At 38.5% G+C, this 23,940-nt stretch overlaps 1 protein-coding gene across 4 annotated transcripts in view; it reads left to right on the top strand.

The window, feature by feature from the left end:
• Positions 1-23,940, top strand: part of SYNE2 (spectrin repeat containing nuclear envelope protein 2) — a 315,690-nt gene that overhangs the window by 183,220 nt on the left and 108,530 nt on the right. For all 4 annotated transcript variants that reach the window (XM_043921131.1, XM_043921132.1, XM_043921130.1 and 1 more), the window contains exons 54-61: positions 2,881-3,036; positions 5,565-5,705; positions 7,887-8,069; positions 9,202-9,339; positions 16,443-16,628; positions 18,221-18,343; positions 19,502-19,684; positions 22,008-22,139. In XM_043921131.1, the coding sequence (XP_043777066.1) occupies positions 2,881-3,036; positions 5,565-5,705; positions 7,887-8,069; positions 9,202-9,339; positions 16,443-16,628; positions 18,221-18,343; positions 19,502-19,684; positions 22,008-22,139 (1,242 nt within the window). The remainder of the gene's footprint in view (positions 1-2,880; positions 3,037-5,564; positions 5,706-7,886; positions 8,070-9,201; positions 9,340-16,442; positions 16,629-18,220; positions 18,344-19,501; positions 19,685-22,007; positions 22,140-23,940) is intronic.

Genomic DNA, 23,940 nt, shown 5'->3' with positions numbered 1-23,940 from the left:
AATTCTGAATGACAGGCTATAAAGCCAGGACTTCCATGACTCCTTCCTCAGGTTTGTTAATTTGCTGGAATGGCTCAAAGAGCTCAGGGAGGCACTTTATTTGCTATTCCTGGTTGATTGTAAAGGATACAACTCAGAAACAGCCAACCAGTAGAAGTGTGTGGGGAAAGCGTCAGGAAACCTCCATGCCCTCTCTGGGTGCACCACTCTCCCAGCACCTTGATGTGTCCATCAGTCCAGAGCGACCCCAAGCCATGTTTAAGGTGACTGCAGCCATGAAATTAAAAGACACTTGTTCCTTGGAAGAAAAGTAGGACAAATCAAGACAGCATATTAAAAAGCAGAGACATGTGGAAAAAATAAAATAAAATAAAGACCCCCCAAAAAATAAAACAAAATAAAAGAGCTACTGCATAGCATGAAAGAAAAGATGGTGACAAAGTGAAAAGAAGCTGATAAAAAAAAAAATAATAAAAAATAAAAAGCAGAGACATTACTTTGCCAACGAAGGTCCGTATGGTCAAAGCTATGGTTTTCCCAGTAGTCATGTATGGATGTGAGAGTTGGACCATAAAGAAGGCTGAATGCTGAAGAATTGATGCTTTTGAATTGTGGTGTTGGAGAAGACTCTTGAGAGTCCCTTGGACTGAAAGGAGATCCAACCAGTTAATCCTAAAGGAAATAAATCCTGAATATTCATTAGAAGAACTGATGCTGAAGCTGAAACTCCACTACTTTGGCCACCTGATGCAAAGAACCAACTCATCAGAAAAGACCCTGATGCTGGAAAAGATTGAAGGCAGGAGAAGAAGGGGATGACAGAGGATAAGATGGCTGGATGGCATCACCGACTTGATGGACATAAGTTTCCGCAAGCTCACGGAGATGGTAAAGGACAGGGAAGCCTGGTGTGCTGCAGTCCATGGGGTTGCAAAGAATCGGACACAACTGAGCGACTGAACAACAGCAGCAAATGGAGGCTGCGTTATATAGGCATGATTGATTAAATCACTGACAGTTGGTGATTAACACAATCTACAGCCCTTCTCCCCTCTAGAGGTGTGGAAGTTCCAACCCTCTAATCACTTGGCTGGTTCCTATGGCAACCAACCCCCTTCCTTCATCCCCTACACACCCCCACCCTTCACCCACTCACCACCAAGAGTCTTCTCATTACCATAAACTCCCTTAGGGTTGGAAAAGGCTTGTTATAAATAGCAAAAGACACTCACCCCAATCCAGGAAATTCCAAAGGTTTTAGAAGTTGTGCTAGGAACTAGGGATGAAGACTAAATATATTTAGGAGAAATTGGGAGATTGGGATTGATACTCTATATAAAATAACTAATGAGAATATACTTTATAGCACAGGGAACTCTGCTTAACACACTGTCGTGACCTGAATAGGAAGGAAGTCCAAAAGGGAGAGGATATATGTATATGTATGGCTGATTTATTTTGCTATATAATAGAAACCTATACAACATTGTAAAACAACTATACTCCAATAAAAATTAGTTTTTAAAAACTCTATATTTATTATATCGCACTATCTATATTTAAGTGCCTCCCAGGTGGTGCAGTGCAAAGAATCCACCTGCCAATGGAGGAGGCTAGGTTCTCTCTCTCTGGGTCAAGAAGGTTCCCTGGAGAAGGAAATGGCAACCCACTCTAGGATTCTTGCCTGGAGAATCCCATGGGCAGAAGAGCTTGGTGGGCAGCAGTCAATGGGGTTGTGAAAGAGTCGGACACAGCTTAGCGAATAGGCTAAGGGTCATTTTCAGAACCATCTCTTTTCATTCCATTCAGTGGTAACAGGCAAAATGGATGAAGATTTGTTCAAAAGTTGCAGAGCTTTTGGTTGTCAATGGAAAAGGAAGCTTACTCTGTGTCACAGAAGCATTCTTCATGGGGAAGCCATCTTGGGGTAGCTCTGAATGAAGACCCGTACTCCCGGCGAGGTCTAGATAAACCAGGAGCACACTGTATCTGAAACCCCACATTTGTCAGAATGGTCGTGTTCTCTAACTTTTCCTGTGTAGATTTGTTCTCTGCTGAGGGTTAAGAAAAGGAAAGCAGTGACATCGTAGAGTCATTCAAAATTGTAATCATTCTTCATTGTGGTGGCCCAATCCATTGACACAAATAATGCTACTAAACAGCTACTGTAAAAACGAAAGAAACCCCCAAAAGCCACAGGAAAGTCAAGAAGTATTTTTCCACTTTATCTTTGGGAAACTTTCCCGAACAAATGAGTTTCTCCTTTATAATTAGTGCAGGAGAACGCAGATCAGATTCTGTTTCTAGGCCACAACCAATAGACTATTTGTTCAGGTTTCTTTTATCTCCTAAAAACTCACATTCTTTACAGGGAACTGGAACCCTCCCTTTTGAAAGAGGTTGAGCTCCACCGGGCTGTCTAATTACATGAAAGCAGACACTTCTGCTTCAAACACAGGGCTTTTAGTGGCCTTGAATCATTGTGATGTTAATGTAGGAAGAAGCAGAAATGGCAACAACTTAATAAAAAAAAAAAATCTTTGAAACTTTTTGCTACTAGCAGCTTTTTAGATCAAGACTGCTACTGAGATATACTTAAATCCTAGAGGTACTTTAGAGGCAGTAGATGTTGTAATGTCTTTTCAGGACAATGGTTTGACACTATGAAGAGATATCAAGTTTAATTCTTTACAATTTAGAAAGCATCATCTAACCAAACTGAGGATCTCTCAGGCTTAATCAGCTTGTATCAATAGTGAGGTTTTGTCATGCAAAGTTTGCTCATTTAAATCATAAGGATGTGCTGGAAAGCGGCTTTCATTTTTAAAGTTAAACTTTCTCTGTCCTGGGAGCATTTGAAACTCTCTTGATTTTTTTTAGGAGCTTCAAAGCATTCTCAAGAAAGGGAAGCTAACTTTTGAGAATATTATGGAAAAACTGCGAATCAAGTATTCTGAAATGTACACCATAGTCCCTGCAGAGATTGAATCCCAGGTGGAAGAATGCAGAAAAGCTTTAGAAGACATAGATGAGAAGGTAATAATAATGTTTGTATTTGTGTTATTATTTATGGAGGGGAATGAATATAAAGAAGAAAATATCATTTAATATCACATTTTCATTTGTCCTGATTCCACCTATGTCTGTTTTTATAGAGTTTAGTTGAGTGATAATTTTTTGTGTATTCAGTACTGCTCTAAATAAGTGACACAGGTAACGGAATTAGTCTATTTATTTTTAGTTGTCAAGATACTTAGTTTTTCTTCTTTTGCATTTAAAAATAGAGTTACATATTGTCTTTTACTTGCCTTTCCTTTTTCTGGAAAGTCACTGTAAAATTTTGGACATTGATAATACTTTGCCTTTAACATTTTGAAATTGCAACCAAGAGCAATAAGAATACACATTTCATAACTCACTAGGAATAGCACTTAACACACATTGTCTTTCTGATGATGATGGTAACATAATTCTCACACAGCATTCGCAGACAAATCTTTTATACCTGAAAGTCCAGGTTGAAAGAAAGAATAGGAAATGTTTCCTAGTACTTGGAGACATAGGAGATTAACAAGACAATTTTATTGTGTTATTTAAAGGCTGCCCCAGTCAAACAGAGCAGCGTTCAGTTTGGTCCAGAAGAATACAGAAAGATTTTTGTATTGCCTTTTGAAGCCTAAAATGCCTATAATTCAATAAATAAGGTAGATATTAATTGCACACACAAAAAAACAGATTTCAAACTTATGGCAGATTTCTTTGGAAAATCTAACCCACATAGAAAACATGTAAACTCCTAATAAATATTATAGTAAATCTTGTTTATTTGACTCAGGAGATATTCTATTATGAGGAACTTCCCCAAGAATCATGTATTGTTAGAAAATATTAAATGTTTTTGAGAGAAACTAAATTGGTTTTCCTGACTACTTCATTTGAAAATCCTTAATAGAGTGAGTTAATCATCAAAATTTACCTTTTAAATTTAGGGCTGAAAGTTTCATCTGTAATTTTTATATCTGTGTATGTCTGTAAACTTATTTTTATTGCATGGTATGTTTATAGGACCCACACAGTAGACGCAGTACCATTCTGTGTGATTCAGATGGCTGCATACTTCACCTAACTCATGATCTCCTAGTGTATGAAAATGATAAGCATTTCTGCCTGGAGAATAACTACTTAAAATATCAGAAAGCTTCATTTTGTGGTAATTTGTTACATAGCAATAAAAAGCTAATACAGGATTAATTTTTTTCTACAAATCTTGACTGTGGTGTGGTCTGTGGGATAAAATCATTATATAAATTATCACTTATTATAGAAACTATAGCAACCTGATGTTGAGAAAAGAGCATAAGGCCTTGGTGTCTGCTGGCTCAGGCTTGTGGTGAGTTCACCTGCTACCTTGATGTGTGACTTTAAGCAAGTCATTTAGCCGAGTTTCAACTTCTGTATCTGTATAGTATCTGCACTGGAAGGTTCAGCCTCAATGGTTGTACAAATATAGTGGTTTTAAAAAGTGAGCTAAAAGGATTATACAAAAGTATTAAGTATTATCCGGTTCAATTCCTGCATCGGGAAGGTCCACTGGAGAAGGGATGGTAATGAATCTGCCCGCAATGCAGGAGACCTGGGTTCGATCCCTGGGTTAGGAAGATCCCCTGGAGAAGGGAACGGCTACCCACTCCAGTATTCTTGCCTGGAGAATCCCCATGGACTGAGGGAGCCTGATGGGCTACAGTCCATGGGGTCACAACTGAGCAACTTTCACTTCACTATTGGTTATTCAGCAGCTGCTTGGAGAAAGCTTTATCAACATAGTTTAAGGGGGAAAAAAAAAACAAACCAAGAACACAAAGTATCAGGCATTTGAAAAATGATACATTCAACATTTGTTATCTTTCTGAGCACAAGTTATTTTCTTAGGTAAATCATTCCAATAAAAAAAAATTACACTGTTTAGCAGCTAGATTTCTAATTGCTAGGAAAACATATACTGGAAACATTCACATAGAAAAACTAAGCTTTTTTGCTGCAAGAAACAGCTAACTTTAGAAGGTTTTTTCACCCAAATGAATATTAAGGTGAGGATTACATTTTTTACATGAGATTAAGAATGTTTGCTTTTATTGAAAACAGATCAGTGCAGAGGGTTCTTTCATAAAACGGAGAGACTGTATGATAAATAATTTTTCTCCTAGGAATCTTTCCGATCATTTGCTCCCTTGGAGTTTATTTCTAACAGTCCTCTCAGTAGTTTTGCCCAGTACAGCACACAGCTGTCATACATACTGTGGATTACACTGAGCAAAATGTTGTTGGTCAGTTTTCTTTTTTTTAGGTTGGCTTTAAAAGTTCAGATCAGCCCAGCTGCCATTTCCTAGTCCACTAATCTACCCTCTCATTTTGGCAGTAGTCAGTATGGTTCGGAATTTTTCCCAGACCTTAAGAAATGCGTACAAGTAAAATTTCAAACTAATGTGACTGCCCCTTTTAGTATTTTTGAACCTCCGAATAGAGTGTGGAAAACATCTCCATTGTGTCTTTCTCACTTGTAACAGATTAGCAACGAAGTCCTGAGAAGCTCACCATCATATACAATGAGTAGAAAAATAGATGAAATTAATAATGGGCTCTGTAATGTCGAAAAGATGCTACAGCAGAAAAGCAAAAACATTGAGACAGCTCAAGAAATTCAAAAGGTAACTTCCTCCTTTAACTTCCTGCAGCATTTGGTATATTCCCTGTTCATTAGTCATCACAGGGATCCTATCCCAGATTTAAGGGGCCTCCTCACTGACAGTGTCACCTGCAAAGCCTTGATGGAGAAGGTTGCATTTAAGAACTGTGATGTTTCTTCCATGGTGGGAATAGACCCATTACTGCTGAGAGCTTGTGATTGTGAACCAGCCTTTTCACAAGGGAAGAAAAGTAAGGATCCTATCTTGGGAAAACTGACAAATAAAAATATTTCAATAGGATATGAATAGTATTAACAGCTTGTCTTTAGACTGCCAAAGGAAAACAAAAAAATAAAAATTTCAAATTTATTTCCCATGCAAAATGTCTTAGGTTTTAGAATGGTATATAAACATAATATTCTGCCTCTTCACTTCTAAGTAAACTCCTGAGTGTGGAAAACATTCTATTTTACATTTTAAGGAAATATTCTACTATGAATGGAAACTTTTAAAAATAGGGCTAAGAGAGACTTCCGGTTGTCCGGTGCCCCCAATGCAGGGGCCTGGGTTCAATCCCTGGTCAGGGGGCTAGATCCCACATGCTGCAACTAAAAGTTCACATGTTGCAACTAAGCAACTAAAGATCCTGCATGCCACAACTAAGACCCAGCACAGCCAAATAAATATTAAAAATAGTTAAGAGAATCCATCTTAAAAGTCCTTATCACAGGGGGAAAAAATTTTTGTAACTATGTATAATGATGGATTTTTTCTTTTTTTTTTTTTTGGTTCCAAAACCCAGGATTATGGATTTTAATTAGACTTATTGTGGCAATCATTTTGCAGTAGATGGAAATAGTGAACCATTGTGTTGTACACCTAAAATGCATTAAATGTTATCAGTTCTACCTCAATTTTTTAAAAAGTTATCCTCGGAGAAGTCTCACTTCTTATCACTCCCCTTCCGTCTATTCCCTCCCTGTGGTTAAGCCTCTCCTTTGGTTTCTAATTTAACCTTATTGTGTTTCTTTTGGTAAAAAGAAGCAAATAACTATAAATATTAAAAGAAATAATTGTACTTGTATGTGTTCTTCTTTCTTATAAGAAGACATTAGAGTGTATATTCTTTTAAAATAAGGTAAACTAGATTTGCTCACAAACAACCATACCTGCCTTTGCTTTGTAGCTCCCTCTAAACCAAATAAATGTGATGTCAAAGGATAAAAAATTAAATTAAAAATAAAAATTGGTCAGAATATGGCTCGCCATTGGACAAAATCCTTTGCTCTTAATAAGCAACTTAACCAGATTTTTCCATTTCTAGAAATTATGTTCTTATGCAGATATTACGTGATAATTGAATGTTGCCTTTGAAATTTCCTCACCCCAGACAAGTCCACATTTGAATCCAGTCTATTGGTTTCTTGAACCAAAAGCAGTTGCTACTAATACATGTGGCTAGAGTTTCCTGCCTCTGCATTACTCTGAGTCAGAGCAGATATTTTCTTTTTATCATTTTTTTAACATTTATAAGAATTGTCTTCTAGATTAAGTACATATATATCCTGGTCTAAGATAGGTATTTACCCAAGCCCTTTTAAATATAATGTTACCTCATCACTCTGGAAAGATTAGGTTAGGGTTATGTTGACCTTGTTTGGTATCATTCATCTCTGAAAATGCCCAGGACTTTATGCCCCCTTACAGCTAATTTGTACTGAAATGAATACAGTTAGAGTTAAGAGCTGGAGAAGGAAATGGCAGCCCACTCCAGTATTCTTGCCTGGAGAATCCTGTGGATGGAGGGGCCTAGTGGGCTGTTGTCCATAGGGTCGCACAGAGTCGGACACGACTGAGGCGACCTAGCATGCATGCATGCATTGGAGAAGGAAATGGCAACCCACTCCAGTGTTCTTGCCTGGAGAATCCCAGGGACAGAGGAACCTGGTGGGCTGCCATCTATGGGGTCACATGGAGTCAGACACGACTGAAGTGACTTAGCAGCAGCAGCAGAGTTAAGAGACTTCAGAAAAGTGTTTTCCAGTTCATGTCACATGCTGTTGCTGGGTATAAGTGAAAACCTTTGACTGCAGTGTTATCTCTGTCATGTTGTTTGGGTAGCGTTTACAAGTACAGACACTGTGTGAAAACTTCGAAATTAACATAGTCTTCATCTGAACTGACTTATGCTTTTCTTCCCAGAAAATGTGGGATGAGCTTGATCTCTGGCATTCCAAGCTAAATGAGCTGGATTCTGAAGTTCAGGACATTGTTGAACAGGACCCAGGACAAGCTCAAGAATGGATGGATAAATTGATGATCCCTTTCCAGCAGTATCAGCAAGTATCACAGAGGGCAGAATCTAGAACCTCACAGCTAAACAAGGTATGGCTGTAACAACACATGATAGCTTACACAGAGCCAGTGGTAGTAGTGAGATGGGTTTAAAACAGAAATATGTGTTCAGAGGCAGCTGGTTTCCCTTGAATTTCCAGTTTTAGGACCTGAGGCTAGAGCCATACCGTGGGTTCAAGTGGTCATTGAGGGGACAAGATTTCACAGCTGGCAAAACTGGTATCTCAGTCCTACAACTAAATTCTACCAACAGTGAGAATGAACTTGAAAGAGAAATCTAAGTTCAAGATGGGACTTTGATTGCAGTCTTGTGGCGTCCTGAGCTGAGGACCCACCTAAGCCACACCTGCACTCATGAGCCATGGAAACTGTGAGATAATAAGCAAGAATCCAAAAGTCAGACCACATAGGATTTCCCAGGCAGTCCAGTGGTCAAGACTTTGCCTTCCAGTGCAAGGGGTGTGGGTTCGATCCCTGCTCAGGGAGCAAAGATCCCACATACCTTGTGACCAAGAACCAAAATATAAAACAGAAGCAATATTGTAACAAATTCAATAAGGACTTTAAAATTGGTCCACATCAAAAAAAAAAAAAGCTTTAAAAATAAGCCAGTGCACACAAGGATTCCGGGTGAGAATTGGACTTCTCAAAAGGTAAGAGAGGCAGGCAATCTCAAGTGTCTCTGGAGAGAACCAGAAAGAGAACGTCATTTGGGAACAAGACACCCCCGCCCTCCCTCCAAGTAAGTGTCATGGTGGGTGAGCTGTGCACATGATCTAGCAAGAGCAAGGCAAGAATGTACTCTCAGAAGGACTGGGATGCTGCAGGACAAGGCCCTATACAGGAAAGCAAAGTGGAAACCCACTTTTCAGAATGGAGCATAAAATGGGAACCAGACCAGTTGCAAAGCTAACTTGGAACCCTTGCTGAGGCCTGTAGTGTTGGGATAGAACTTCTTCAATCCTTCCTACTTGTGGCCAGGATTCAGTTTATAGACTGAAGAATTGAAAGCTGGAGTGGGTGGGCAAGTGGCCCAGCGGGTGGGCGTGGAGCCCTGTGAGGCCTGACACCACTGACTCACAGCAACCAATTCTTTATTCAAGAATCATTTGACTCAAGGAGGAGGCATCAGACTGAGTTTGGTTCTGCCTCTCTTTCCCAGGCCACAATTAAGATGGAAGAATATCATGATCTTTTGAAGAGTACTGAGGCTTGGATAGAAAACACCAGTCATTTGCTGGCTGATCCCACAGACTATGACTCTTCAAAGGCACTGAGTCACCACGCTAGCGCCCTTCAGGTGAGTGTTCTTTCACTGTCTCCTGGGGGTCATAGAATCTGTATAGTGATTAGTGATTTAGCTGACTATCATGATGCTTTCCTAAAAAAAGACAACCTTATCCTGAAGCTTGCCAAATGGCAGAAGGAAGTCTGGGAGAGTGGCAGGCTCCAGACAGGGATTTTGGAGACCAGGATCTAGTAGTTCTTTCTGTCCTCATAAGCATGTCATGATTTTTTTAATAATCCTCTGTGTCCTCCATGGGCCACGGTTTTCCCCATTTGTGAAGTAAGAATGTGGCATTGAACGGTGGTGATGGTTTTGATCGTAGAATTCCAAGATGGCTCCCAATAGTCCTGTTCCCTGGTATATGTGACCTGTTTAATCTCCCTTGGCTTGAGTGTGGGCAGGAGTATGAGTATGTGATGGAAGAGTCACTCTGTTGATTACGTTACAGCATATAGATAAGTATATGGGATAGTCACTCCAATGAATACATGACTGATCAAGAATATATGATTTTAAAACTTCCTGGTAACAGACTAGAGTAAGATTCTCCTGCTAGATTGAATAAGTAAGCTGTCATACTATGAGAGGTCTTCCCAGGTGGCGCTAGTGGTAAAGAACCCATCTGCCAATGCAGGAGACTTAAGAGACAAGTGTTTAATCCCTGGGTCAGGAAGATCCCCTGGAGGAGGAAATGGCAACCTGCCCCAGTATTCTTGCTTGAAAAATTCCATGAACAGAGGAGACTTGTGGGCTACAGTCCATGGAGTTGCAGAGTTGGACACAACTGAGCATGCATGCATAGCATAGCATACTCTGAAAAGACCCCGAGGCCAAGACCCTTGGGTAGCCTCCAAAAGTCAACAGCTCACAAGAAAACTAGAATCTCAGTCCTACAGCTAAATTCTACCAACAATCAGAATGAACCTGGCAAAGAAACTCACACTCTGCTGGCACCTTGATTGCAGCCTTGTGGCATCCTGAGCTGAGGACCTTAAGCCTGGACTCATAAGCCATGGAAACTATGAGACAATAATTTTATTTTATTTTAAGCTGCTAAGTTTGTGATAATTAGTTAATATAGCATTAGAAAACTAATCTGTCGTTCCTTCCAGTACTAGCACGCCGTGATTCCAAATTTCATGTCTCCTTCCTGGTGCTCCGCAGATGCCCTGTGTTTCCATTCTAGCCTACAAAGACAAAACAAATAAAAGTCTTTTCCAACAGAATTTTGGACTCTGTGGGAGAAGGCGAGGATGGGATGTTTCGAAAGAACAGCATCGAAACATGTATATTATCTAGGGTGAAACAGATCACCAGCCCAGATTGGATGCATGAGACAAGTGCTCGGGCCTGGTGCACTGGGAAGACCCAGAGGAATCGGGTGGAGAGGGAGGTGGGAGGGGGGATCGGGATGAGGAATACGTGTAAATCCATGGCTGATTCATGTCAGTGTATGACAAAAACCACTACAATATAAAAATAAATTTAAAAAAATAAATAAAAGTCTTTTCCTACTCAGGGCCATGACTGCTAGAAATCATCTAGATGCCAAGTGTTGGCTTAAACTTTATTGTGAAGGGATATTTCCCTTTTCTCATATTATTCAGCCATGGGAAAGAATCTCTTAGGAGAAGGTTTATCCTATAACAGCTTTTAGAGTAATCAGACCTCAAAGCTGATCTAGCTCCTTTTTTATATCTTTTAAGTAGCGCAGTGTGTCCCTGAGTAACAGCTGACTTCATACCTCCGGGTGTTTGAGATTTGTTGGCACACTTTTCCCCCTATGGTAACAGTTGTAAAGATATTGCATTTTTACCTACTTGTTTCTTTTTACCCTTGCCTGTAATTGCTGCCCCCACCTCTTGGGTTGATGTTCCACATATCCGAAGCATGCCATCTTTTTATTTTATTTCAAACCATTTATTTATTTATTTATTTTTGGCTGCACTGTGAGTGGCATGTGGGATCTTAGTTCCCCAACCAAGGAATGAACCCATGTCCTCTACCCTGGAAGCTCACTGGACCTCTGGGGAAGTCCTTCATCTTTTTGTTCTAAAGCACCTGTATTTTTATTCATTTCAAGAATTTTGCAAAGGCAGAAGAGAGGAACGATAATTGTTTTTCTCAAATGCTTCTTAGGAGTTTTTGGTTTTAAACTGTACAAGAATGAACTCACACAAAAACAGCTGAACTATTAATGCCTTCTTCTGACACAGTGTAAAAGTGTGGAAGTGTCTCTCAAACTGTTCAGGAAACCCTTCTCTGCTGGCCTTTGTTTAGGAGCTGGAACTGAGTAGAATTTGGGTTATTTGGTGGAGAAGTAGGGACAAGGGGACATGCAGGCTGATATCCACAGAATGTGACCTAGCAGATCCCCAAATGGGAGATAAGTCATAAACAACTAGTTACATGTGAATACTTCACTTAGTTTCTGTTTTGAAAATAGTTATCCTACTTTAGAATGTTGTTGTTATTTAGTCACTAAGTCACGTCCAACTCTTGCAACCCATGGACTGTAGTTGGCCAGGCTCCTCTGTCCATGGTATTTCCCAAGCAAGAATACTGGAGTGGGTTGCCATTTCCTTCTCTAGGGGGTCTTTGCAACCCAGGGATTGAACCTGGATCTCCTGCAATAGCAAGTGGATTCTTTACCACTGAGCCACCAGGGAAGCCCTGTACTTCTCTTAGTAGCCTGCGGCAAAAGTAGGATTTGGAAAAGATTGGATGAGAGCCCTGAGTAGGAGAGTTGGACGTTTCAAGTTTGGGGCTACGTATATATCCTGCTGTATAACTCATTACTCCTAAAGTTAGCCACTTAAAACAAGAAACATTTCATATCTCACAGTTCATGTGGGTCAGAAATTCAGGCATGGCTTTACCTGAGTGCTTCTGGCTCAAGGTCTCTTTTTTTTTTTTCCATTTATTTTTATTAGTTGGAGGCTAATTACTTTACAATATTGTAGTGGTTTTTGCCATACCTTGACATGAATCAGCCATGGATTTACATGTATTCCCCATCTGGCTCAAGGTCTCTTAAGAGAACGCAGTCAAGGTGTCAGCCAAGGGTGTGGTCTCATTTGAAGGCTCAGTGTGGGTGAAGGAAGAGAGAGGATGCACTTCCAAGAGCATTCATGTGGTTGTTGGCAGGCCTCAGAAGATCCACTTCCATTTGCAGACAGATGAACCTCTCTGCAAGACTGCCTCATGGCGTGGCAGCTGGCCTCCTTCACCATGAACAATCTAAAACATATCGAAGAGCTCCCAAGACAGAAACGGTCTCTTACAATCTAATCTTGGAAGTGACAGCTCATCATTTCCACCATATCTTATTAGAATTGTATCACTAAGCTCAGCCTACATTCAAGGGAATTGATTATAAGGACATGAGTTCCAGGAGGTGGGGATTGCATGTGTGTGTGTGAATTGCTCAGTTGTGTCCAACTCTTTGTGACCCTGTGAACTGTAGCCCGCCAGGCTCCTCTGTCCATAGGGATTTTCCAAACAAGAACACTGGAGTGGTTAGCCATTCCCTTCTCCAGGGGATCTTCCCAATCCAGGGATCAAACCCAGGTCTCCTGCATTGCAGGCAGATTCTTTACCACTTGAACCACCAGGGAATCCCTCTGAGCAAAGCTACTGAAAACATTGATTTACAAATCTTTGTGTGGACCTATGTTTTCACAGATTGCTGGCTCTTACAGTCTTTAGCTAGCTCAGAAACTGCCAAATTATTTTCCAAAATGGCTGTACCATTTTTCATTCCCACTAATAATGTGAGTTCTAATTAATTATCCTGTATTTTTGTCAGCACTTGATATTATCTTTTACATTTTACTCTAGAGACATGTAGTGGTATCTCATTGTGATTTAAATGACATTTCTTTAATGACTAATGATTAATTTATTTGAGCATTTATTTGTATACTTACTTGTCATTTGTGCACTTCCTTTGTGAAGTCTGTTCAGTTTTTCTTTTTTGCCCAATTTTAAATTGGGTTGTCTGTCTTTTTATTATTGAATTGTAAGAGTGATTTATACAGTATTCTAAAATTCAGTCCTTTATTAGGAATGTAATTTACAAATATTTTTTCCCAGTTTGTGACTTGTCTTTTCGTTCTCTCAATATTATATTTCAGAGATCAAACATTACTTTGATGGGGTCTAATTTATAAATATTTTTTCTTTTATGTATTATTCTTTTGTGTTGTACCTAAGAAATCTTCTAACCCAAGGTCACTAGGATTTCCTCGTATCTTTTCTTCCAGAAATTTTATAGATTTAACTCTTAGTATGTTATGAAGTGAAAATTAAGTTTCACTTTTTTTCTCTGGGGATTGCCAATTGTTCTAGCACCACATTTTGAAAGGACTCACCCTTGAATTACTTCAGTGCTTTGTTGAAAATCAATGACCTCTCATATATGTGAGTCTGTTTCTGGACTGTCTTATTCTATTGATCTATGTGTCTATTCTTTTACCAATATGATACAGTTTTGATTACTACAGCTTTATAGTAAGTCTTGAAATCAGGGAGCATAAATTCTTCAACTTAGTCCTTCTTTTTCAAATTTGTTTTGGCTAATCTGAGTGTTTTGCATTTCCATGCAAGTTATATAAGTTTTAGAATCAGCTTGTCAATATCTATGCAAAGGTCTGTTGGAATTTTGAGTGGGATTGAATTAAATCTAGATCAGTTTGGTGAGAAGTTACATCTTAGCCATATTTACTGTTTCTATCTAACAATATGATGTTTCTCTATTTATTCTGGTCTTCTTTAATTTCTCTTTTAATGTACATTGTTAAATTTATACCTATGTATTTTTTGATGCTATTGCAAATAGTATTATTAGAAAAAACATTGGTTTTAGTTTTGTTTTCCTTAAAGTTTTCTTCTGCTGGGATTTTGAATGAAGTCAGTAACCTGATTAATTTTAGACTTATGACTAGATTTCTAGTTGCATGGTTTTTCTCATGTCAGTTATTTTTTATGAAATTATCTGAAGGCCACATCATTGGGTTGAACATTTCCAACAGGTGGCTGAGATATTTTGATATCTTAAGTTTGAAAGTTAATGATTATAATTATTAAAAGGAAAAAAAGAAAAATTATAAGGAAGAATGTCTGAAAGACTTTGAAAATGAATGTTTTCCACTTTTATTTGGTTTTATCAGCTAGAACTCTTTGGTATCAAGTTATTCAAGTCACCTCAAGCTATAGGGTTGTCTCACAGAAGTCAGTGACTCCATGTGGTCTGGCCAAGGAGGGAGACGGACTGGCAAGCCACAGAACTCCCTCTTCATTTCTCATCCCCACTTCATTTATATATTTCTCCCAAGCCCATGTTCCCAAAACTACAAATCAGCCAACTGAATGGCTTTCTTGGCCCTAATTCCAAATTTATAGGGGGATGGACTTACAGGTCAGGTGTTTCTGATTCTGTTAATGATGGTGGAGGAGCAGGACTACGTGCTATAAGATAGCTGCTGCAAGCCCACCGAAATGGGGTAGACAGTCTATAGTCACTACTGCCACTGAGAAGAATGTTCAGTGTTCCACTGTTGTTGTTCAGTCACTCAGCTGTGTCCGACTCTGTGACACCATGAACTGTAGCCTGCTAGGCTTCCCTGTCCTTCACTATCTCCTGGAGTTTGCTTAAGCACATGTCCATTGAGTCAGTGATGCCATCCAACTATCTCATCCTCTGTCACCCTCTTCTCCTCCCACCCTCAATCTTTCCCAGCATCAAAGTCTTTTCCAGTGTTTCATCACGAAAGTAGAAATGAACAGGGGTTTGAAATGTTGAGACAAATTCAGATTTTCTCTGATTTAATTCTTTTAATTAAGGTCAGTTCAGTTCAGTTGCTCCGTTGTGACCGACTCTTCGTGACCCCATGAATCGCAGCACGCCAGGCCTCCCTGTCCATCACAAACTCCCGGAGTTTACTCAAACTCATGCCCATCGAGTCAGTGATGCCATCCAACCATCTCATCCTCTGTCATCCCCTTCTCCTCCTGCCCCCAATCCCTCCCAGCATCAGGGTCTTTTCCAATGAATCAACTCTTTGCATGAGGTGGCCAAAGTACTGGAGTTTCAGCTTCAGCATCAGTCCTTCCAGTGAACACCCAGGACTGATCTCCTTTAGGATGGACTGGTTGGATCTTCTTGCAGTCCAAGGGACTCTCAAGAGTCTTCTCCAACACCATAGTTCAAAAGCATCAATTTTTCAGTGCTCAGCTTTCTTCACAGTCCAACTCTCACATCCATACATGACCACTGGAAAAACCATAGCCTTGACGAGACAGACCTTTGTTGGCAAAGTAATGTCTCTGCTTTTTAATATGCTATCTAGGTTGGTCATAACTTTCCTTCCAAGGAGTAAGCCTCTTTCAATTTCGTGGCTGCAGTCACCATCTGCAGTGATTTTGGAGCCCAAAAACATAAAGTCTGCCACTGTTTCCACTGTCTCCCTATCTATTTCCCATGAAGTGATGGGACCAGATGCCATGATCTTAGTTTTCTGAATGTTGAGCTTTAAACCAACTTTTTCACTCTCCTCTTTCACTTTCATCAAGAGGCTTTTTAGTTCCTCTTCACTTTCTGCCGTAAGGGTGGTGTCATCTGCATATCTGAGGTTATTGATATTTCTCCCGGCAATCTTGATTCCAGCTTGTGCTTCATCCAGCCCAGCGTTTCTCATGATGTACTCTGCATAGAAGTTAACTAATCAGGGTGACAATATACAGCCTTGACGTACTCCTTTTCCTATTTGGAACCAGTCTGTTGTTCCATGTCCAGTTCTAACTGTTGCTTGCTGACCTGCATACAGGTTTCTCAAGAGGCAGGCCAGGTGGTCTGGTATTCCCATCTCTTTCAGAATTTTCCACAGTTTATTGTGATCCACACATCACATAATTCACATAAAACATTTATTAGTTTCAGGTGTCCAATAGAATGATTGAATATTTGTGTGTATTGCAAAATCATCACTCACATTAAGTCTAGTTGACATCCATCACCATGCATAGTTACAGAATTTTCTCTGTTTTAAAGTTTGATTACCTTGTTCCAGTATCTTGATGTTTCTCTCTCATTTTTCATGTTTTCCATTATCTAGATGGCTTTGGAAGATTCAGAACAGAAGCACGCTCTTTTACATTCAGTTTTCACGGATCTCGAAGACTTGTCAACAATTTTTGAGACAGATGATTTAGCACAGTCCATACAAGAGTTAAGTCATCAAATAGCAGCTTTACAACAAAGAATCATAGAAAGTCTTCCACAGATTCAGCGAATGGCTGATGTGAGTTGGCACTATAAAGATGTAACTTCTTATTTTAAGTTTATATTTCATTTAGTAAATTAGAGTTATGCTGCCAGTCAGTTCCTACAAAGACACATTGATCTGATATATATTTTTTTATTTATGTTATTTTTTGAATGATACTTTACTTTGTGCCCTGTAGTACAACTACAATAAAAAAATCATATCCCCATTCTCAGTTCAGAAGTGGTCTTTTAAAAGGGAGGAGCCTTGGTCAAATATGCTCAGTGTCTTCTCTTTGTCAGAGAGGAGATATTATTGATTTTAAAGCACAGATTAGCAGAGGGAATTAGACAACTTCCCAAGACTTCCATGACCTATAGCAAATATTTATTGAGGGGATGCTGTATATGAGCCACTGGACTTTTAAATAATTTTATTTATTTTAGCTTGAAATGTGTGAGCATTTATCTAAGAATGGCGTCACACAGCAAAGGCAGATGCAGGTAGTCTTAATAATCTACCTTTTACGTCTCAGTTACATTCCCTGCAGTACACTTAAGTAACTTCAGAGAATCATACTTGTTGAATATTCTTATTCCAAAATTGTTAAATGCATCTACAACTTTTCACGGAAATTACCATAAAATGCATTATATACTTTTATATACTTTCTTAAATACTTGCAGAAAATAATTTCAGTATGATTGAACTTCTCATAATATGAAGATATCACTATAAATTACTATAATTACTGCTTCATTTGCTTGTAGAGTTATGTTTGTCCTGTATTGAATGGCTCTAAATTGCTATAATGTGAAACCCTTTGTCGATTTCTATGTAGTTTTTTCTATTTCCTTCATTATTAGGCATACCTTATTTTTGCTGCAGTTTATTTGCTTTAAGCTCTAAAGATCTGAAGGCTCTCTTCCAGTGTGAGGGGACTTTAAAATGTAGGTTTTATAGCACGTATTCCTAAATATGTGGGTTTGATAGCAAAAATTGCAGCATTTTTACTTTAATGTTTTGGCCATGTTCTAGAGGTTGACATTGACGGGAGAAGAGCCACTGGACAAATGATCTATTGTTTAAGTTAACCTGAGTAGATTATAAGGTAATTTAATGATGCTGCACATGACAACAGTTTGTTAGGGAATTGGCAAGAAAATCTGTCAATTTTCTAGCTGCTCGTGTGTGTGTTTCCCAAGGGTGATTGTATCATTCTACTTAGAGTAGTAAGAATTTTTTTTCAACATTAGACCCACTTACATTCAAGTGTTTGAGCGCATTCCAAAGATAAATCTAAAGAGTTTGCACATAATTGACAATTTACTTAAAATTGGTTCAGATGCATTCTGCTTTTGTTCTCATAGCATAAATAATTAAATATTGGCCTCTCGAGGATCTTTAACCCAGCAACGATATGCAGTGCTCTGTAGTGTTATATGCCATTACTAACAGAACAGCGTTTTTATTGAAAACAATCTACATTATCTGTGAAGCACTTGGTTAGTTTTTTAAGAGATACAAGTGGCAAACATGTTTTGGTTAAACGTGAAAATAAATGGCAATAAATTGTGTTTTATAAAGATGATTAACATATAATATACTGCATGTTTCTGAAATTCTAGGATGTGGTTGCCATTGAAACAGAAGTAAAATCAATGGAGAAGAGAGTTTCAAAAATCAAAGCTATCCTGTTATCCAAAGAAATATTTGATTTTTCACCTGAAGAACATCTTAAGCATGGAGAAGTAAGCATGGATCCATTTAAAAATCTTTTCTCTTAATACTTATTATGCTTATTTTAAAATATGTAATAATATGTGATTAAAAGTGTTTAGTCTTGCTAAAGTAAGAGCAAGATCAAGTGGGAATGACTATAAATATCATGTTTTAAATCCTATTCATAGTGGTCTCTGTACAAAATTCATTTTCTTATAAGTTATTTTTTCAATTAATTTCTTCCTAAAACTTCAAGGTTTGGCAGTTTTTCCTTCAAGTCAATCCTAGGTGTTTAATAGTCTAGGAGCTTATGCCTCTGAGTCAGGAGAACTGGGTTCCAGCCTCAGCTGCTCTGCCTGTGTGCCTGAACACAGTTGGTTAATATTTCTTGGATTTGCTTTCGTGTCTATGCAGTGGTAATGCAGTGATCATGTTGGACAGTTATAACATGTGCAGAGCCTCTAGCACAGAAGCTGGGACATACTGAACAGCAGACAGATGTTGGTTCCCCCTCAGCCTATCAGTTAAGAGTGTGGACTCTGGGCTCAAGCAGCCCTGGGTTCTAATCCCAACCCTGCCTCTTTGCGGTGCGCCCCCATGTGGGCCTTCTAACTTCTGTGAACCCAGTTTCCTTACCTGTTTTGATCTCTGCCTCCTAGGACAGTTATGAAGATTAGACGAAATGATGTATATGAAATGCTTAGTAAAGTGAATAGTCTCTTGTGATTTATTCATATGTAAATCCAGATTTCTATGGACAGGATGTCATTAAAGTGAAATAGAAGTATACTTTCGAGACTTAAGAAATTTGGCAGGATAGTTATCCCTGCAGTGCATTTTTTGAGGGTCTGTTAGTGGGAAGCCCTGTGCTGGGTGCAGTTGCTGTGGCAGTAAGGGGACAGTACCTAGCTTGCATGGCTCACTGCCTGGAGACAACACAGAAAACAAAACAATGGTTCTACAGACCGAGGTGGGAGGGGAGAAAGAAGCAAAGGCTGTCCAAATGCATCATGTTGTGCTGGAGGGTACTTTTGCCCCAGGCATTCTTTCCTGAGACCCCCTAACTACCAGATCACAAGTTATATTAGTTCTTTTCAACCTGAGCTAAGAAACTGTTTCAAAACTGTATTTTAATCAATTTAAGAGTAGCCTTTTTGTCCCCCACTTGTGTACCATGTTTATCTAAGGTGATACTGGAAAATATACGTCCCATGAAGAAAACCATTGCTGAAATCGTGTCTTACCAAGTGGAACTGAGGTTACCCCAGACAGGAATGAAGCCTCTGCCTGTGTTTCAGCGGACAAATCAGCTTTTACAAGATATAAAACTGTTGGAAAACATGACTCAGGAACAAAATGAGTTGTTAAAGGTGAGTGGCTTGTGATGACAGCCAGCCCGTTGGATGAAAATGTTCAGCAAAAGCTGGTTTTGTTTTCAGTTTTAAAGGTTGGATAGATCAAATTCCCATGACAGTAAGACACTGCCTGTGTTGATTCTTTTTGGTCTCTTCCAGTATTATTATCCAAGAGCCAGCACTGATATAAGAGAGTATTTTATTGCTCAAATGGAGCTAACATGATTTTTTCTTAACTCTTACCTTTGTTCTGGTTGAAGACATTGAAGCATAGTTATGGTCTGTTTCATTCCATTCTTTAATAATTGAAGATCTACATGGGTAAAATGCTATGGGAAAAGATTCAACCTGCATAGTTCATTTGCAGTGACATGAGGCCGAGAGACCCAACAATAATCTCTTTATACATCTCAGTTGCTTTCCTTTTAATCATTTCATTTTATTACCAACATGATGCAGGTCAAGTAGGCACTTTGCCATTTTATTTTTACACGTTAGGAGACTAGTGTCCAAAGGTTAGGTGGTTTGATAAAATACCAGAGTTAACATTTGTTAGGATTAATTTATGTATGAATAAGACAAAAATTTGGGTTTCTAGCCTCCTAGTATTATTCTTCATATTAGAGTCTCTTCTTTCTAACTGATGGCATCTTCTAGCCTCTCCCTGAGGGCTTTCTTTTTATTCTTACATTTTGATTGGTCTCAAGCCAAAGAACAGATAGAAAGTGCATTTTACTTTGGTTTGTGTTCCTAAATCAACAACCACTCCTATAAGAAAAGAAAGTTCTTGAAAGAGCCACAGACTTTTCAACCCTCTTGGTAGACTCCCACATTCTGCCTACTGTTCTTGATTAGGGGGTCAGAGTAGGAGAAAAAGTTATTTTTCCTCCTTCCCACTCATCCCCTGGTTATAGGAAGAAAACTGCTGTCTTTTTCTCCCTCTTCAGTTTCATTCACATTTGGTGGTCACTCTGTTCTCCTAAGACTTGAGGATATTGTATCTCTGGCTTGAGTCTTAGCTCACAGTCTCTCTGGCCTAGCTACTGATCTGCTGACGTTATTTCCTAACACCCACAGGGAGGAAAAAGATCTGGCACTCAATGTACTATTTTTTTTTTTTAATAATATAAAGAGAAAACAAAAAGCAATGATAGAAAGTTTGATCTATTTTTCATCTTTTTGTGTTTTACTGGTCTCTTGGTTAGAAAAAGAAAATAACAGTCCTGACTGTGCTTTAAAATGACTCCTTCACAAGATGAAAGGGGGGAAATAGAAGAGGAAATTAGGTTTTGTACCAAGTTAGATATCAAGCTGTGCTGTTAAAATTTTCCGTCTTATTGTGTTAGTGGAAATCAGATATCATCTCAGGTATTTCAAAGCTAAGTAAGCTGATAGTAATGAAAATCATAGAAAATGGTGCATTTCTTTTAATTTCTTGTTAGATATTGTAAGTGCTCTCATTGTAGAAAATAAGACAAATTACTTTTGGGGGGAGTAATGGGATGTAGCTCATTACTGAGGGCTGGGGAACAGGTGTGTGCAGTGAGCATAGTTATTCATTTCCAGCCTGTCGCTAAAATTATAGTTAAATATTAAAGAAAATATAAGGAAGAATTCTGTGTTGACCAGAAACTTTGTCATTTCAAAAGGCATTTAGCTTCATTGTGAAGCATACCAAGGAAACATGCAGATCTTCTTTTGAGGTCCATTTCTTTGACTTTCACCACACTTTGATTGTATCATTTAGCACACTGGTAGGTTCAAGCTCTTAACACCAGATTCCAGATATTGTTCTGGTCTGCCTTATTCTTCAAACTCTCAAGCCTCAACCTCTTACCATAAAACATACATCACAGATCCCAAGGAGTTGCAGGTGAGAATGTGTCTGTACCAGGAAAATCTATCATTTCTCAAATCACTCGCCCTTTCCATTCTCAGTTAGGATTGTCACCTCTGTGTAGAAATGTGACAAGGAATATGTATTAAATGTCTTCTGTGACTATCAGTAATTTCATAAAACTTAGCCACTTTGTTTACATGCTATAAAATGCTTCCCAGAATAAGCCCATTAGGCTGGGAAAACTTAAGAGCAAATGTATGTCTAATTCAACTCCCATCTTTGCCCAAGGTGCTCTGGCATCTAGTAGAGTAAGTCGGTCAGGTGGCAGCTTTGCACATGTTGTTCTCTATGTTGAGACTACCATTCCCTATTAAAAACTGTGTAGTTATGTGTTTGATAGAATTAGTTGGAGTTTGGAACAGGGATAGACATCGAAAGGAACCCATTGGTCTAGTCGTTGGATTGTAACAGATTCTTCTTGGGGGGTTTATTTTTTAGATAGTCATAAAACAGACAAATGAATGCAATGAAGAAATAGAAAAATTGAAGCAGATCTTAAATAATTATCCAGCTGAATTCTCCCATGAACATATGTCAACAGACCAAGCTGCCAACCTGTCACAAGTACAGGTATGTTTCTTTCATTTCATTTGTCTCATTCATTTGTCCAGCAGTTCATTCACTTTCTAAGCTGTTGGTATCTAGAAACCTTTTTGATGATACGGTGTATTTCCTACTTCTCTCTTTCAATTGAAGGTATTTTATGTATATGATTACTTTCTATGCCTATTTCATTAAATAGGTTATTATATAATTATCATAATGGAAGTCTCTTCAAGTGTCTTTAGCCTCAACTTGGTGCATTTTGGTTGATACCAAAGAAGGTGATGTAACACACGGTGTTTGGACAGCCTGACTTCCCAACTAGCATTCTGACATAGGGGTCATGCAGGCTGGGCTTTAGAGGGAAAGACTGAATGCTGTTGTAATAAAGAGTTCCCTATACTAAGCAGTCTCACCATATGCCACAATTAACAATGTCCTACGGGCCCAGTTACAATGGTTTGCATGTTAACTCTATTGCCATCAGGTTTGTGTAGGCAAGCAATTGCTGTGGTATTCAAAACCAGGTTGCACCACTTTCTTTCTGTAAGTCATAGGGCAAATTCTTTAATGTCTAAAGTGAAGTACAGGGAAATCTAAGATGACACAAGCTATTAAGTGGTGGACTCAATAAGGCAGACTCAATGTGTTAGTGATTCAATATTATGAAAGTGTCAAATTTCCCTTTACATTAAAAAATTCAAGAACTCCAAAGAGCTTTTGTGTATATTAAGGTTCAGAAATGTAAATATATCTGTTATTTTTAAATAGTGATAGTAAACCCATTAAATATTAATGGAAATTATATTTTACAGGAAAAAAATACAGTGAGAAGAGTGACATTGTTTTGCATTTTTGCAAATCTCATGAGGATCTGGCTTTCTAGGAGACAGCTAGATTCTCACCTGGTTCTGCATTCAGTCTTTTGAGGTATACAGTTTCATGTGAAGCATATAAAGATGATCCAACCTCTCAAAGACACACACATGGAAGAGAAATATTTTTAAAATGCTTTTGAATAATTTTGGACATCCTTTGAAATGACACTAAACTCTGACAAGTAGAATTACTCACAGGTTCATTGTTAAATGGAATTCGGAGCCATGTCAGTGAAATTTCACACTCTTACATTAAAATCCATCAGTCTGTCTTATACTTAGAATGGATCTCCAACCATGCATGATGTTATAACATCATGCTTGATCATTTGGAAAACACTTATTTGACTTGTTATGTCGATCCTCCAAATGAGGACACATCTCAGTAGCCAATATTAAAGAATTCACATTTATTAACATCTACAAATGTTACCTCTTCAGAAAAATCTTTATGGCTATTACATATATATATATATGTATAGTTTAACAACTGTCTTTTTTTCAAGTAAAAATAGTATTCTTTGAAAAAAAAATGGATAGATCAGCTTGAAACTTAATCACATGAGTGCTTTTCCTCAACCATTGAACTTTGGTATACAGCAGAAGTGCTTTATGCAGGCTTCCCCCTTTGTCAAACAGAATATTAAAAATACATGTTCTTTATCAAGGACATTCTTAACTGAAGTTGGCTTTTTTTTACAGTTAAATTCATGATACTAAATACTAAATTTAGTATGATGCTATATTACTAGATGTGAAGCATCTAGTAATGCTAATACAGTTGATGTTTCTGCCTTGTTTCCTATCTGGTATCAGTAGTTTTACCCACCATTGCTTTTACTACATCACACAGTGAAAAATGTCAACACAGTGAGAAAGGCCAGTAACATTTTGGTATTGTTATGAAAATGATCTTGACCTCATGGAATGCAGACCTCCTGGGGTTTGCA

The sequence above is a fragment of the Cervus elaphus genome, chromosome 12 (assembly GCF_910594005.1).
Source record: "Cervus elaphus chromosome 12, mCerEla1.1, whole genome shotgun sequence".
In the NCBI taxonomy this organism is placed as follows: domain Eukaryota; kingdom Metazoa; phylum Chordata; class Mammalia; order Artiodactyla; family Cervidae; genus Cervus; species Cervus elaphus.
The sequence above is the reverse complement of the archived record's forward strand: the minus strand, read 5'-3'. Positions and strand labels throughout refer to the sequence as shown.